The sequence below is a fragment of the Carya illinoinensis genome, chromosome 8 (genome assembly GCF_018687715.1).
Source record: "Carya illinoinensis cultivar Pawnee chromosome 8, C.illinoinensisPawnee_v1, whole genome shotgun sequence".
NCBI lineage: Eukaryota > Viridiplantae > Streptophyta > Magnoliopsida > Fagales > Juglandaceae > Carya > Carya illinoinensis.
Window position 1 is genome coordinate 11,193,045 of NC_056759.1, and position 16,972 is coordinate 11,210,016.

At 35.4% G+C, this 16,972-nt stretch overlaps 1 protein-coding gene across 1 annotated transcript; it reads right to left on the reverse strand.

Annotated features, from left to right (window-relative positions):
- Nucleotides 1–9,323: 9,323 nt before the first annotated feature.
- On the reverse strand, nt 9,324–10,137 carry LOC122319267 (transcription factor UPBEAT1). The gene has a single exon (XM_043137259.1). It carries the CDS (start codon nt 10,007–10,009, stop codon nt 9,575–9,577), a length of 435 nt encoding a protein of 144 aa, XP_042993193.1. The 5' UTR covers nt 10,010–10,137; the 3' UTR covers nt 9,324–9,574.
- Nucleotides 10,138–16,972: the final 6,835 nt, after the last annotated feature.

Here is a 16,972-nt window from a genome sequence, read left to right on the forward strand (position 1 = left end):
TATATTTCTAAACCAAATTAACAACCTACTGCTGCCTAGTTTTAGTAGTTGAAATGTTTTCAGCCTTTATGCTTTCTCTAAATCACTCTCCACTATATATTTGATTTAAGCCTTTGTTTAACTGTAGCGATAGAGTATGATTTTCTGCACTTAATTATTTATCTACTTGTCCAATTGGTCTTAAGGCTCATTTTTAGGCATATGAGATTTTGAAGATTATGAACTACATTCAAAATGTTTTTGAGCTCTTTGGTTGTTCTATGTTGGTGACCTCATAACCTTCTTGGACAAGACCTGATTATGGTGATATAACAAAATCATCTTTGGGCCGGAAGAAAGCAGGTTTTGTATCTGTGCTTATGTAGATGAGATGCTATATATTTTCCCAAGCTTTCTATGGACTAACTTGTATTGTTGGATTTCATAATCTGTGTGTCAGATATTATCTGCTTACCTCCTTCCTTGGCATTGAAGAAAATAGTTACTAGGTGCTTAAAACGTGTAAAAATTTCAATGGTTGGCTTTGTACTGAAGGCACCTAGGGTCCTCTGAGGGGTAGGGGGCTACAGCATTTTAGCATATTAAGTTGGCTTGTACAGATCTGTTTGGTGTTCTTCTATACAAGTTCAAGTATGTACACACATTTTTTATGCTTGGCCGGCTTGCTTGAGCACAAATATATTTTTTGTCTTTTTCTCTAGCATAATGCTATGATTTATTTCTTAAATTTGGCAGTGTGATACAACTTCTTTTCACGTTGGGTTCTGGCAAAGTTGGTTGTCCAAGAAGGGTTTGGTACTCTTATATGGGAATATGGATATGTATTACACACATTCATTTTTGGTTGGTTGGTGGCAGGTTACCAGTGTGTAACATGATCGATTCCTCTATGGTAGGTTGGCTTGGTGGCCATGGGTGCATATATGTTTTTCTCTCAGGACGACTCATGTTCCATACGTAATTTTATACGTAAATTTCTCTGGCATTGCTACAGAATTTTAGCAGGGTGGGTTCACTTGTCCAGATCTATTGGTTTGGTTCTATAGGAGTACAAAGACATGCTCTTTCACTGTTGCGACTAAACTCTGACTCAAATTAATGAACCAAAAATTTAGTACAGTTTTACCTGCAAGTATACAGGTGTTGCAGTATCTTACAAGATCGAATCCACAGGGATTGACTTTTGTGATAAAGGAAATAAATTCAGACAATGAAACGAAATTACTAAAAGAAACGTGCAATCAGATGAAGATTGATAAAATAACTGAAACAAACTAAAATGATAAAATGAATTAATATGGAGAAAGACTAAGGTTTCGAGGATCCGTTTAATAATTTATAATATTATTTCCGATCGATTTACTTCAATTAAACTAAAATAACGATTCTGTTTAATTGGAAGATTTAACATTTAAGATCAAGAAAAATAGTCGCTTATGATTGAGCGTGAACGATTGATGATTAAAACATTTATAAATCTATTCGAATACCACAGGGATTCCTCAAGCATTCACTGTATTCAGAAATCACAATGAATCAAGACGAGTATATAGATAATCAAAATATCCAATAATAAAATCTTTCAATCGATCAAGCTCGTAAAATAGATTTTACGTGGATCCGAAAATAATATTTAAATCATTAAACTTCACCTCTAACCTTAGTATGAAAATTTAGCCAACCATACTCATAAAATGAGCCACAGAAATAACTAATATGGAAACAACTAAGAAAATGTCAAGAAAATAAAATCTGCTCAACGAATAAATCACAAGATCTGAAATGAAAGTAAAAACTGCAAAATAAAAATCAAAACCGAAAGGTAATAGTCTATCAATGATTAAAACATAAAACTAAAAACTAAAAGAGATAAATCTGAAATAGAAGAACAATGCTTCACGTCGACTTCAAAACAAGCTAGACAAAGAATGCATGCAAGACGTCACCCCCACACTAAAATCTTCAATTCCTGCCGACACTCCCTCAACTCCCTCTCTTATCAAAATAGCCAATTAAATCACTCCAATTCCCTTCAACCGACTCACTCCTTTCACTCCTTCAATCATCTCTCGGCTGCACCTCAAATCCTCACCTACCGATTCCTTCCTTCTACCATCAACCAAGAAGCCAATCAAATTATTCCAGCCAATTCCTTTCTCTCATCTCACCTTCTTTTCTTTAATGAGGGCCCACGTAAATTCCTATCTCAGCTAACATAATTCCCATGACCGACTCACTCATTACTCTCCCTCTCTACTCACTTTTTCTCAACCTTTCCTATCTCTTCTCCCCCTCTCTACTCATGACCAACACACCTCAATTCCTCTCTATCCCCCACGTAACCCTCTCACTCTACACCTCTCCAACCGATCACCTTACCCTCTTACGTCCAGCAACATATATATATAAATATAAAGCTGCTTCTAGTCGTCCAAAGTCCAAACTCCCTCCTCCAATCACCACCGATTTTCCACTCTTCACTCCCCTTTAATCACGGCACCTCTCTTTCTTTACACACCAACCTCTACCCACTTCAAAAGCAGCCAATCAATCACATGTTCTCCCATCTAAACCTTACGTTCACACTCCTGGAGCCCGCAACACACCACTCAAATGTAGAGCCCCTGGAAAATAAAGAAATAATCCACCGACTTCTCTCTTCAATTCAATCAAGCGCCGATTTCCTCTCCTCTATCAACGTAAAAAGCCAAACAATCAATTAGCTGCACCAACCATCAAAACCAATTAAATAACAGCCTCAAACGTGAAGATGTGAAGACTTTTTCGTTCCGTATACGTCCAGCTCCATTCCCTTCTGTCCTTCACTTCTTCTTTTGCCAAACTTGTTCTTGACTTTTACATTGTATGTATTTATCCACTGCAAATTGCTTTCTTCATGCATCTTTAAACAACCAAGTAAGAAAATCTTCATCTTTATTTTTAGCTGCCCAAGTACACTTCTTCATTTCTTCTCTTCGTTCCTCTCAATTAATATGCACTTTTGGTCAAAAGTTTCAACCGAATTCCATCTGAATTTTATTTAAGCTGAAAATAAGAAGAAGAAAAATAACACTCAAAAATAAATTAAAAGAAAAATAGATTATAAAAATAAACTATATATGTGAGGAAATATTTTCCAATTAAATTATAGTTATAAAATTAAGCATAAACATGATATCAATCAATTAAAAATTACAATTCGTATTTATGCTTATTAACTATTTTTCCATCTAAAACCAATAATAGTGTCACGAAGAATTTAAAATACATTGGTTTTAAATAGCTAAAACATTCACCTCAAATATCTTAGTGACCTTAACCACGTACATATAAATTTATCTAACAAACGATTTCAGTTTGATTTATATCATAGATTTGTAGGTGGAGTACTGCCATTTTCCACGGTGGGCTCTAGTATAGCTGGCATCTTGAGAAGGATTTGGAATGATGCAATTGGAACAGAGATATGTATTACTATCATTTCTAAACCTATTACATATAGCATGTTGAATTTAAATTAACCTAGACCCCACTTTAAATGCAATCAGCATGGCAAGTAATCTTTGCAAGAAAAGGATAGAAAACACTAATTCAATAAATTTAGGGACATAAGTTTCTGCTATGGAAAGTCTGTCTCCCGTTAATTCTATATCCTCTATCACACAATTAGTCTCTCCACTATCTATCCCAAAACATGATACTGTATTTGTCCCTCAAAATATAGATGTTTTGTTTATAAAATCTAATAAAAGATACTGCATAATGTGCAAATACTTTAGAGTTGTACTGCATCTTTGCATTCAAGTTGGAATCAGCAAACTTTTGATGCAATTTTAGTTGAAACTGATATACACTAACTGTCCAATTTTTCTAGGCTATTGAAAACCTAATTTAGTATGGGAACATTAGTCATAGAATTAGGGATTTGAAGAAAAAAAAAACAGTCAATCAGAGGCCACCAAGCAAATTTAAACTACCACTGCCAAATTATGAACATCAAATACCCAAAATCACACGGAGCCAAAATGCAGGTAAATACAAAATTAAATTTCAATAAAAATGGTGCAAGAAAGGAGATGCTGAAAGATTCAAACATCTAACATAACGTCTACAAACAAAAAGCCCCCATTTTTGTAAAGCATCGAGCGTGGATGAAGAGAGAGAGAGAGAGAAATGAGTTGCAGAGATACCTGACCTGACAGAAGGTCAAATGGCATTGAGTTAGGTTCGACAATGTCAACGTCCGCTACAAAGAGAAAATCGGTGTCGAAAAATCAGGTTAGACAGTAGATGGAGGAACAGTGCGGGATGGGGAGGAAGCGATGACCAGAGCTTCCGCGGAAGGGAAATGAAGTGGAGGAGAACCTAGGCTTCTAGTGTAGTCGACAATGGAGGTAGATTTCCGGCCGTGTGTATCAAGTTGGCGTGGAACAATTACCGGTAGGAGAAATGGGGATGAACGTCGAAGTGGAGAAGGGCTACGGGGTAACGTACAGTGTGGTTTTGGGGGGAAAAATAAAAGTTATGTGAGATTTTGCGCCCACAACACAAAACCAACGACATTACCCCGCTGCAACAACTTAATTATTATGGCAAGGGGCATTTTCGCCGCAGCTGATGAAGAATTCGCTGCAACAATTAAAGCCAAGCGCTCGCCTTCACGAAACAGTATATTGTTGTCAAAATATTGCAACAATACTAATATTCACTGCAACAGATTACCTATTGCAGCATTTTCAATTGCAACAAAATAAAATCGCTACAATAGGCCGATTTTCTTGTAGTGCGCCAACAACTGCCTTGTTTTTTTATTACTTATTTATTTTGTATTCGACCTTTAACGGCCATATATGCCTCGCCGTAAATGGTCACAAACTTAAAAGTTTATTTTCAATGGAGTTTTGCTATATACAAGCACAGTCGCGTACTAATCTGTGTACCAATACTGATTCATTCATACTTCAAATTTAAATTAACACTGTTTTCAATAAAATCTACTTTTTAATCAATCACATCACATTGGTGCACAGATTAGTATACAATTGTGTTTGCAACTATATTTTTCCTTTTCAATGATATATGATTGCCGTTTAAACTTTTACGGCTGCTTTTCGCTCGCTGAAAATTTTTACATGCAAACAATAGTTTTATTTTTTGTGGCAATAGTTTTTGGCCGCTAAAAATACTTTTCCGGTGATTTTATATTCTGATAAATGTTTTGCCACTTTTTACGTCGTCTTTTAGTCGTCGAAAATAGTCATGGTCACAAAAGACTTTTTTTTTTTTTTGTAGTGATATTAAATACCCTAGATTAATAAATTAGTGCCCCTTTGTTTGACCTGTTCTCTTCCCTTCAACTATGTAACTTTGAGTTTAGAATCTTGTTTACTTTGCTAATAATTTTGATTATTGAATGTTTATATATCAAAACTTCTATGTTTTTTCTTTTCTACTTAGTTTGAACATTGGAGGTTATTTGAGAGTACTATTTAGATAATTTTTTTTTTACAAAATTTGAAATTGAGTTCTTGTTTAAAAGTATGTAAAATTAGTTAAAAAAGACGAATCCGATCGATAAATAATCTAACCCTATTAATTATTTGGACTATGATATGGAAGAGAGATTTAGAAATTTTTTATGGGAACGTAAACCTTATAAAAATGAAATATTTTTTAATGGAAACTTTTGATTTGAAGATGATCAATACTTATAGCCTAAAGTTTTGTCCAGATGATTTATAATTGATTAAGCTCTGGAAATAAAGGAATTTTGAAAGAAAAAAAATAACAATGATAAGAACTGATAAATTTTATGTAAAATACATACAAGCTTATATATATAGGTATTATATATTGGAATGGTGGTTTGATTTCTTGTTGAAAATGCCATTTCAGAAACTTAGCTTGACTGTGACTCTACTTTGGCTCAAGTAAACTTCAGACAGATTGTTCACTCGACATCTATTCAAGTTAACTTTAGACAAATTTTTCACTCAATGTGCGCTCTACACTCCACTCGTGTGAATGTTCTGAAAACCTAATTCAAACGTCGTTTTATGTTTATAAAAGTATTTTTGCAAGAAAAAATGAGGTGAGTGAGGCCAAAAAAGAGACAAAATTCTTTTGTGATATTTGAGAGCTCATTTGGTGTATTGGTGCTTGGGATTGAGGAGTAATTTGTAATATCTCTCTTGTACTTCATCTTTGTTAGTGAATTCCTTTTAAGATCAACTCTGCAAGTAGACATAGGCTATCGTTTGAAGTCGAACAACTTAAATCTTGGTGTCTTCGTGTGATTGCTGATTTTCATTTCTATTTTGACTCTGATTTTCTTTCGCTATTACTTTCTCTACATCTAGTTCGTCTCTAGATGTCCACTCGATCCTAACAAACTGGTATCAAAGCCAGGTTCTGTGAAATATCTTTGTTCTTGAGAGATGACTTTGGTGAAATTTGATGTAGAGAAGTTCAATGGCCAAAATCGGTTTAGCTTGTGGCGCATCAAAATGAGAGCCTTGTTATGACAACAAGGGTTGGAAAAAGTCATGGAGGAGAAGGTGTCAGGTGAACCTCCTACGTCAACAAAGGAAGATGAAGAGAAAGCGCATAGTGCAATTTTGTTATTTTTTTCTAATGGAGTTTTGCGTGAAATAGCCAAAGAAGAGACTTTCTTAGGTCTTTGGAGGAAATTGGAGAGTCTATATTTGATGAAATCACTCACCAACTGTTTGTATTTGAAGCAACGGTTATACACTATCTGATTGAATGAAGGTACTCTTATGTCCGATCATCTAGATGAATTTAACAAAACTATTATGGATCTAAGAAATATTGATATTAAACTTAACGAGGAAGATCTGTATTCGTTTTCTATGTCGTTTGATAACTTTATGAACTCAATGTTGTACGGTAGAGATACCATCTCCTTGGCGGATGTAAAATTTTCTTAGAATTCTAAGAAGTTGAGAACAAAATTGGATGTACAAAGTACGAATAACCAAGCTAATAGGTTATTTGTAAAATATTCATCTAGTGGTAGATCTGGTGGAAGATGTTTAGATCACGGTGGGAGTAAATCTAGTGGTAGCTCTTTAACAACAAAAATATTAAATGTCACTATTGTCACAAGATTGGTCATTACAAGAATGAGTGTCCCAAATTGAAAAAGGAGGAAGCAAGTTCCTTTAATGTTTTTAGTGTTATTGAGAATACTATCAACTCTGATATTATCCTAGCACTCAGTGGCTCTAGCGGTCGTTTTGGTGATAAGTAGGTCATGGATTCATTTTGTATGTTCCATATGTGTCCCATAAGAGATTTGTTCACTACCTACAAATCAGTCAATGGTGATTTTGTTATGGTTGAGAATGATATGGCTTATGATATTGTTGGGATTAGTTCAATTAAGATTAAGATGTATGATGAAACCATTAGAACTTATTCTAACGTTCGACATATTCCATCTTTAAAGAAAAATCTAATATCTTTGGGCATTTTTTACTTCTTTAGTTATTAGTATTCAACTGAAGGTAGAGTCATTCAAGTCTATAGAGGCTAGCTCTTCGGTGGTAATGGCAGGGAAGGCTATAGTTGATCTTTATTTTCTTCTTTGTGAGAAATTGATTCAAGTATTACTCATTTATGGCACATGTGATTGGGCCATATGGGTGAATGATCATGGTCATTTGTGAGTAGGTAGTTTTCTGCTTTGTGTGATCAAAAGACATGAAAGCTTAATTTTTGTGTTGGCATTGTATTCTTGTGAAGCAGCGCAGAATCTAGTTTACTGCAGTTTATTTCTTCTGATCTTTGGGGTACATCTTGTGCAAGGTGGTGCCTTGTGTGTACTCATGTTATTTGATGACCATTTTGAAAAAAAAAAAAAAAAAAAAAAAAATTGGACTTGTTTTATGAAGCAGTGAGTGACATGTTTGATGCGTTCAAGCACTTGAGAAGGCTAGTGATCTACAGACAAGAAGGTAGAGCATTTTTCAAAACATACAGTCAGATACACTTCATAGAAATGGGGTAATTGAACGGATGAATTGGACTCTTGAGGAAAGCTAGTAGTATGCTTTTGGGTTTGCTAGACTTGTCTATAAATTTGGGTAAAGCAATCAACACAGCTTGCTATTGGGTGAGCCATTCTTCTTTTATAGTGTTTGTGGTCTTCCGCAATGAAAGAGAGCAAGGTTACAGCAGAAAGGTGGAGTTGCTGGGAGAGCTTCACAATAGAGTGTAGGTTTTACTCTAAATCATGCTATTGGAAAGGAGCATGATTTTGATTTTGGCAGTAGCGCATAGTGAGAGCAAGTCTACAGTTTCGTCGTGTAGATAGAGGAGGCAGTTTGGCCACCTTTGGGATATGCCCATGTAGACTTTGTGGTATACTTAATTTGACAAAGAATATTTATTGTTAGCCTTCGTGTGTATACAAAAACTATTGTTCAAGTGTCATAGTGCGTTTTTCTTTGTGTGAAGAGATTGAGATTCTTCATTATGACCAAACCTCTGATTCAGTCAAGTTGTTAATTTTATGGAATTGAAGATTTTTTGATGGAAATTGAGTTCTTCAAAGATATTAGACGTTTTTCTATTAGGGATTTGTGGAGGAGTTTATTTTTCGATCTTTGGTGGGCATTGATGTTTTTGTTTTCAAGTGGTGTTATCCGATTTGGTGGAATTCATTTTGTTCAGGTTTGATGAAATTCAAGTCAAGGTGGATGGTGGCTTGATTTCTTGTTGAAATGCCAATTCACAAACTTGACTTGATTGTGGCTCGACCTTGTTTTGGGCAAACTTTAGAGAAATTGTTCGCTCGACATCCACTCGACAATCCACTTAAACGAACTTTAGACAAATACTACGCTCGATGCATGCTTGACACTCCTCTCAAGCGAATGTTTGGAAAACTTAATTCCTGCACTGATATACATATATATATATATATATGTACACATATTTTTGTAAGGAAAAACAAGGTGAGTGAGGCCAGAAAAGAAAGAGAACTCGTTTTGTGATATTTGATAGCTCATTGGGTGTATTGGGACTTTGGATTTGAAGAGTAATTTGTGATACCTCTCTTGTACTTCATCTTTGTTAGTCAATTCTTTTGAAGATCGACTCTGTTAGTAAACATAGGTTATCATTTGAAGCCAAACTTAAATCTTGGTGTCTTTGTGTGATTGCTGATTTTCGTTTATGTTTTGACTCTAATTTGCTTCCGCTATTACTTTTTCTGCATCTAGTTGTCTCTAGATCTCCACTTTATCCGTTCATTATACACACACACACAAATATATATAAAGTCTGATAACATCAAATTAAGTGGAAAATAAAAACATCCCACTAATTGCTCACTTGTTCATATCAAATTAATCACTAATTTCCCGAAATAAAATGACCAAACTAGCGTTGTTAAATCTAGATCACAACATCATGAATACTCAAGCTCCTATATTTTCTATGAATCACATGGAAAGGCAAATTAAGCATAAAAAAGGGGGTAAAAAATACAAATAAGAAGAAAAAGAAGAAAAATAAATATTACATGAGTCTTTACAGGATGAATGGATCACTCGTCAGAATTTGTTAATACATTAACCACAGTCTGCATAACTGTCACTCTCATCTGTAATGACAAAATGTAATAAGCCGTCTCTCTGAAAAGCCCATCCAAATTACCTATGGATTCGCCGTTTGGAATGAGCTTCTTCAAGGTTCTAACCCTTTTCCCAATCCCATTATTTGCATGCTTCCTTGAACGTCCTAGGCGTGCTGTCTTCTTCATCATCAAGATCCTGGCCGAATCCTTTTTGCTTCTGACATGTCTTGCATATTTCCTAGCCATCCTTTGCTTCTTCCCTTGCCATCTTCTCTTGGCAGCTTGGACTTCCACTACTTTGCTCCCCAAACACCCATTTGCACTGCAACTTTGCCCATTTCCTTGGGGCATACTCCCCGCCATATTAAGGGCAACAAGTAGGGACTGTACTGGAGAAACTCCCATATTTCAAGACTTTCAGTAATCAAAACACCAGCTTAAATTCTTTGGAAATCAAGTCTTTAAGCAAACCTAGCTTACAACTTTAGTCGCCCAAGACAATATACCCTAGACCCAAATGGCAGAATGAGTGCTTTTTATATGAAAAGTTGTGACATGGGTGGGTGACCTATTGGGGATAACATACACAAATTATTTAAGGCATGCATGAAAGAGTGGGCTCCATACACAGTTTCTTCGAAGGCGGCCAAGGAAATGGAACACTACTCATAGGAAGCCAAGTGTACCTAAGATGTTGCTTGTGCCTTGGGACATCATGTTCTTCAACTCAATTCACATGCACCCACATGATTCTTGATCTTAGCCACCCAACCCCTCTAAACCCACCACCTTTCATCACAATTCCACACCCTCCCATCTCATGGAAACACCCTGGATTATTCCTTTCCCCCACTTTCTTATAAATTCATGCACATGTATAATGGGAATTAGGGTCCTAGTTTTCCTCGTTCCAGCTTAGAAAACATGGCATTCCAAAATTTCTATACCTCTAGGCCGGTTCTTGGTCGTTATAGCCATGTTTCCAGACAGGAAACCCATGTATAAAACTACGAGAAAATTAATTAATTATGTGCTTGCTGCTTCGAAATATTTGCGCTAAGAAACGTCGACAATTTAGATCCTAATGTTGGGATAAGGTAGAGATTTTCTTCTGACATTCATGAACCAACTTTCGTATAAAATGATTACTGTTTTTCAAAGACGTCGTGTCGTATCCATAAATCATGATGCATGTCCTAACTTGTCTGGTTCATAGTACGCCGACGGAACTTGGAAAATCTTAAAAGACACAGATGCATGCATCTTCGTCACCAATACTATATATAAGGCGAAGATACCAAGCTTATAAAGACTCATGATCATCGACGCTACAAGAAAACGATGTTTTTGCGGCCAAATTACCTCGCCGCAAAAGCACAGATTTCTTGTACTGATATACTGATCGATCAGGATCTTTTGCTTTAATTTACTGGGTGCGCCGTTACCTTGGAATTTTAGTACTGAATGATCAATGACTCCGTTTACAGCGTAAGGAAATTCGGGCTAGCTAATTGATCAAAATTAACATTCGAAAACAGTCCACGATCGATCAAACCATCTCTCTTGGTTTCATAAGTAGTACGTACTTTCGTCGTTGAAAAACGTGATCTAACTACCATGAACTCCATGTGAAAAACTTATCATGAAAAAGACGGGAAACATGCATAACACAATATGACTAGACAAGACACACCTACCAATAAAGAAAAAAAGTAACTAATACAAGCAAATGGCCTTCGGGAATATTGACAAAAGGTAGGGATGCCAGCTAATTAATTAATTAAGGGTCTCTAGATGATGGGTCTTCTCATGATAATTAATTAAGTTTCTAATCTCATTAAAAGAGGTGATCAGTCTCAAATATATCATAACATCTTCATTCTTATAAGGGATTTATCTATTCTAGTGAACCTATAGTAGGGATTAGCCAAGTCGAACCACGATATATATATATATATCCACCATACCCAAGCTGTCATGCATGATCTCATGATCACCGGCATGACATGAATAAAATGGCATCAATAAATTACAATAACATATATATATCAAACTTGAATACTTTTGTAGAGAATTACTTCTTTAATTGCTGCCTATTATATCCTGTTTCCAGACTTAAATGACTTGCCGTTATATTAATAGTTTGGGTTGTCCCCCCGCCTGCTATCTTTTTGCCGAAGGCAAGAGCTCAACTCTCAAGAACATGCAAGCACGCATGTGCTTGCATGTAGTGGGTTCTACATCTAGCAAGTCATTATAAAAAGCTACCTGTATTATATACTAATTAATAAATCTTTGGATTGTGTGGTTTCGAAAATGCAACCGTGGCCGCGGCCAGTTTTAGAGTAGTACTACTGTAATTAAGAGATCATGAGCTTATCCCCTCAATATTGGATAATATAATATGTGTGTGTATATATATATATATCATGGCCTAGCTACATATATATATATACATGGTAGCTAGTGGGGCAATGTACTCCTCAATTTAATTAATTAATGCTTATGATGCAATACAGTTTATAACTAGGAAGAAATATATATATCCAACAGTATCTTGATGGTACTGTAAAGATTTCTTTTGACCAACCTCTAATCAAAGAAAGAATAAATTCTTTTGCTGGTTTTAGGTCTTCGTTTAGTTCGGACCAAGATATAAGAGATAAAAATTTCGAAAGATACTTGAAGGATCATGATAATCCTACTCGTCCGGTTATGATTAGGGAACTTCACTCAAGAGAAGGACCCTCAGACCAAGACATAAAGTTGGAAGGAATTTCAACTAAGTCCCAAGTTACCTCTGCTTATTATTCAACCAAAAATGATCTTAAATTCAAAGGTAAATCCATAAAGGAAGAAGTACAAGTAGAAGACGATGTCGAGTCAATATCTCCTACAGCTTCTGATATGGTTGCTCCAATCCATTCCAATCTAATGGTTTTGGATAAAGCATTGGATGATTTGGATTCTGAATTACTTGTGATTGATATGATCAATTTACATGCAGATTTTATGTCTAAAGAAAACCATGATAAGCGAAAAACTTATCATAGGATTTATTCAATTTCTGAGAAACAGAAGATTCGTAAAGAATGGAAGAAAAATATGTACAAGGACAACAAGCACATCTTATTCTTCAATTTCCTTGAAAATCATTATGTTTCAAAGAAAGATAATTCAAAACAGTATTTGAATGTTTTAAAATCAAGTTTTACTAAAGAATAAGGCAAGAAAGTTGTGAAAACTAGCCACCCTCCTTTAGAAACCATCCTTGTTTCAGTAAAAGGAAAAGAAATGAAAGCTTCACCTTTTAAAATCTCGAATCCAGGTCCGAATGAAAACGTTTTAGCTGAAACAAAAAAGATCATAAAACAAAACAATTTCGTTAACCAGACCCTCCATACAATAGGTCAACAACTCGACCGTATAGAGGATAAAATTGAAAAACCTGTTTTGGAAAAACCTGCTTCAACAAGTTTAAAAATGGTTGAAAAACCTTTGATCATCCTGCCAGAAGATAGGTCAAAGATCCATTTTGGAGTGACCAATACTATGGCTAAACTTGATCAATTGCTTGCTGAAGTTAAGCAAGAAAAACCCTCTGTTTCAACAATAGACAGAAAAGGGATTAATTTCGATGATTTTTCTGTGCATACTTGGAATGATTCTGATAATGATGTTTCTTTATCTGATAATTCCTTAGTTCAAAAAATTGATTTACTTGAAAAAGAATTTCAGGGTCTTCAAGTTGAAAAACCCGAACTTGCCAGGATATATTCGAGAGACATTAAACCAATAGGTCTTATGAAAAACTGGTACTCTAGACCCACTCTTCCTGATTTACAGTACGAAGAGAGAGGTTTTCACTCTCAATTCTCCGTATCTGCCGACCAAATGTATGAATGGAATATTGATGGATTCTCTGAGCAAGAAATCCTCAGTACTCTGAATCGTATGTCTATGGTCGCTATTTCTTATTTCAACAACAAACTCAGCCAGACTGAGATTGTTGATATCCTGACCAGTAGATTTTCAGGGATGCTTCGTGCTTGGTGGGATAAACATCTCACTGCCGAAGACAGGGAAACCATTCGTTCAGCCATCAAAAGAGATGGAAATGGTTTTCCCATATTAGACACTGAAGAGAACCGAAGGGAAGGAACCAACGGATCTCTTGATGGTGTCAATACTCTGATTTATACCATAGTTAAACATTTTGTTGGAACTCCTTCCAACATCACAAATAGAATTTTTGATTATTTGAATAACTTACGATGGAATAAAATGTCTGATTATCATTGGTATAAAGATGTTTTTATGTCTCGTGTTATGCTTAGAGAAGATTCCCAAAAACCTTACTGGAAAGAGAAGTTCATTGATGGATTGCCTCGTTTGTTCGCCATTAAGGTAAATGACTCACTTACTGATATTACGGGTTATCTGAATTATGATAATTATACTTACGACGACATTGTAAGTATTATTCAGAAACTTGGTATTAGTATGTGCAATGATTAGAGGATGATTACTCAACAGATGAAAGATAGAAAGAAAGCCAAATACGAGATTGGAAACTTTTGCGAACAATTTGGCTTTCCTCCTATTGCTCCATCTGTACAGCATAGAAAAAGTTCTAAAAAGTTTGCAAAACCTCGCAGGAACTATAACAGATCCCATGAGGAGTTTTACAAAAAACCTGTTTCAAAACCGATTTCAAGAAAGAAACCATTTCAGAAAAAGGTTTCAAAAGCCCCTACAAAGGTAACGTGTTTTAATTGTGGCCAACCTGAACACTATGTGAATAAGTGTACAAAGAAGCCACAAGGTTTTAAGAAAAAGTTTAATGAGTTAAATATCAATGCCGTTGATCAAGAAGATCTGTTTCGTTTACTCGAACATAGATCTCCTACATCTTCGGATGATGATGAATTTAGTTCTAGTGGCTCTGATTACCACTCGGACTCTGATCATCTTAACTCACCAAATATTAAGCTTGGTTGCATTGATTCTTGTTGTATTTCTAAAGTCAAAACAATCAATGTTTTAGACGGAGGAAGAGAACAAGGACCTGTTTTGAGTAAAGAGCAGGAACACAAAAACATGCTCCTCTCTATTATCTCACAGATTCAAGATCCTGAGTTTAAAGAGAAATATCTCAAGAAGCTTAAGGAAACGATGACTCGTAAAGAGCCATCGACTTCCAAGGGCAGGATTTCTTTTGAAGAAACTTTGGGACGCTTTCAAAAACAAAAACTCAAAGATATTTCATTAAAGGATTTGCAGCATGAAGTATCTGTTGTCAAAAAAGAGATTACTGAACTCAGAGAAGAGATCAAAAATCTCAAATCTAAGAATGCTTCTTTTAAACAAGATTTAGCATGTTTAAAGTTGGATAAAGAATTTGATCAAGAATGTCCTTCTGGTGAAGAATCAAACCAGTCAGACCATGCTGAACCCTCTAGTCCAACTAAGGATATTTGTTTAATTCACCGTTCTGTTCCACAGAAATGGTATTGTTAATCATGAATACAAATTCTCTGCTATTGCTTTGATTGATTCAGGAGCGGATCTTAACTGTATCCGCGAAGGCTTGGTGCCTACCTCCTATTTCGAAAAGTCCGAAGAGAATTTATTCTCAGCAAACGGATCTAAGATGAAGATTCGTTATGAGTTGAACACAGCTCATGTTTGCCAGGACAATGTTTGTTTTAAAATTCCTTTTGTGCTTGTTAAGAATTTGACCCATGATGTTATTCTTGGTATGCATTTTCTTAACATGATTTATCCGTTTCTTTCTGAAGCCGATGGGATCACCACCGACCCCTTTGGACAGAAAGTTAAGTTTAAGTTTGCTTCTAAGTTTGAATGTGACACTGCTAGAAGATATGTGTTTTTGCTTTCTGCAAAAAGAAAACATTTAGATTTTCTTAAACAAGAAATCAAGTTCAAACGTGTTTCTAATAATTTGCATGATTCCTTGCTTAGATCCAAAATTGAAGATTTTCAAAAAACTTTTATTTATGAAATTTGCTCGGAACTTCCTAATGCTTTCTGGTATAGGAAGAAACATGTTTTTTTACCTTATGCTAAAGATTTTTCTGAAAACTTAATTCCAACCAAAACAAGACCTATTCAAATGAATAGAGAAACTCTGGAGTTTTGTAAAAATGAAATCCAGGATCTTCTTGCTAAGAATATCATCAGGCATAGAAAGTCACCCTGGTCGTGCGCAGCTTTTTATGTTCAGAAAAATGCTGAGATTGAGCGAGTTACACCCCGTTTAATCATTAATTACAAACCGTTGAACAAAGTGTTAGAGTGGATTCGGTATCCCATCCCTAACAAGAATGACTTGGTTCATAGGTTAAGTGATGCAGTTATTTTCTCCAAGTTTGACCTTAAGTCTGAATTTTGGCAGATCCAAATTAGGGAGTCAGACAGGTACAAGACTGCTTTCACTACTCCGTTTGGTCACTATGAGTGGAACGTCATGCCATTTGGACTAAAAAACGCTCCTAGTGAATTTCAAAATATTATGAATGATATCTTTCTATCATTCACTGATTTCACCATCGTCTACATAGATGATATTCTTGTATTCTCCAAATCAATTGATGAGCACTGGAAACATCTTAAAACGTTTCTTGAGATCATCAAAAGAAATTGACTTGTTGTTTCTGCAAAAAAGATCAAACTGTTTCCAACCAAGATCAGATTCCTTGGTTATGACATCTTTGAAGGCAAAATCAGGCCCATCCAAAGAGCCATTGAATTTGCTGACAAATTTCCTGATGTCATCCTTGACAAAAATCAGCTCCAAAGGTTTCTTGGTTCTTTGAATTACATTTCAGATTTCTACAAGGATATGAGAAAACAATGTCGCCCTCTCTTTGCGAGATTGCGTTATAATCATTCTCCGTGGACTAATGTTCACACCAACATAGTTAAACAAATCAAGACACATGTCAAAACTCTTCCGTGTCTTGGAATTCCTACTTCAAATAGCTTCAAGATTGTCGAAACTGACGCCTCAGACGCAGGCTATGGCGGCATCCTGAAACAAATTGTTTCACCAGGTTCTTCTGAACAAATTGTTTGTTTCCATTCTGGAACTTGGAACCATGCACAGCATAATTATAGTACTATTAAAAAGGAGATTTTATCTGTAGTACTATGTATTTCTAAATTTCAAATTGATTTGCTTAATCAACATTTTCTTTTACACATTGATTGCAAAACTGCTAAAACTGTTTTAGAAGAAGATGTTAAAAACATTGCATCAAAACAGATTTTTGCACGATGGCAAGCTATTTTAAGTGTTTTTTATTATGATATTGAATTTATCAAAGGTTCTGATAATTTGATCCC

Bases quoted from the DNA above. Each gene is read 5' to 3' on its own strand.
- LOC122319267 (XM_043137259.1), bottom strand. From the start codon at position 10,009: ATGGGAGTTTCTCCAGTACAGTCCCTACTTGTTGCCCTTAATATGGCG.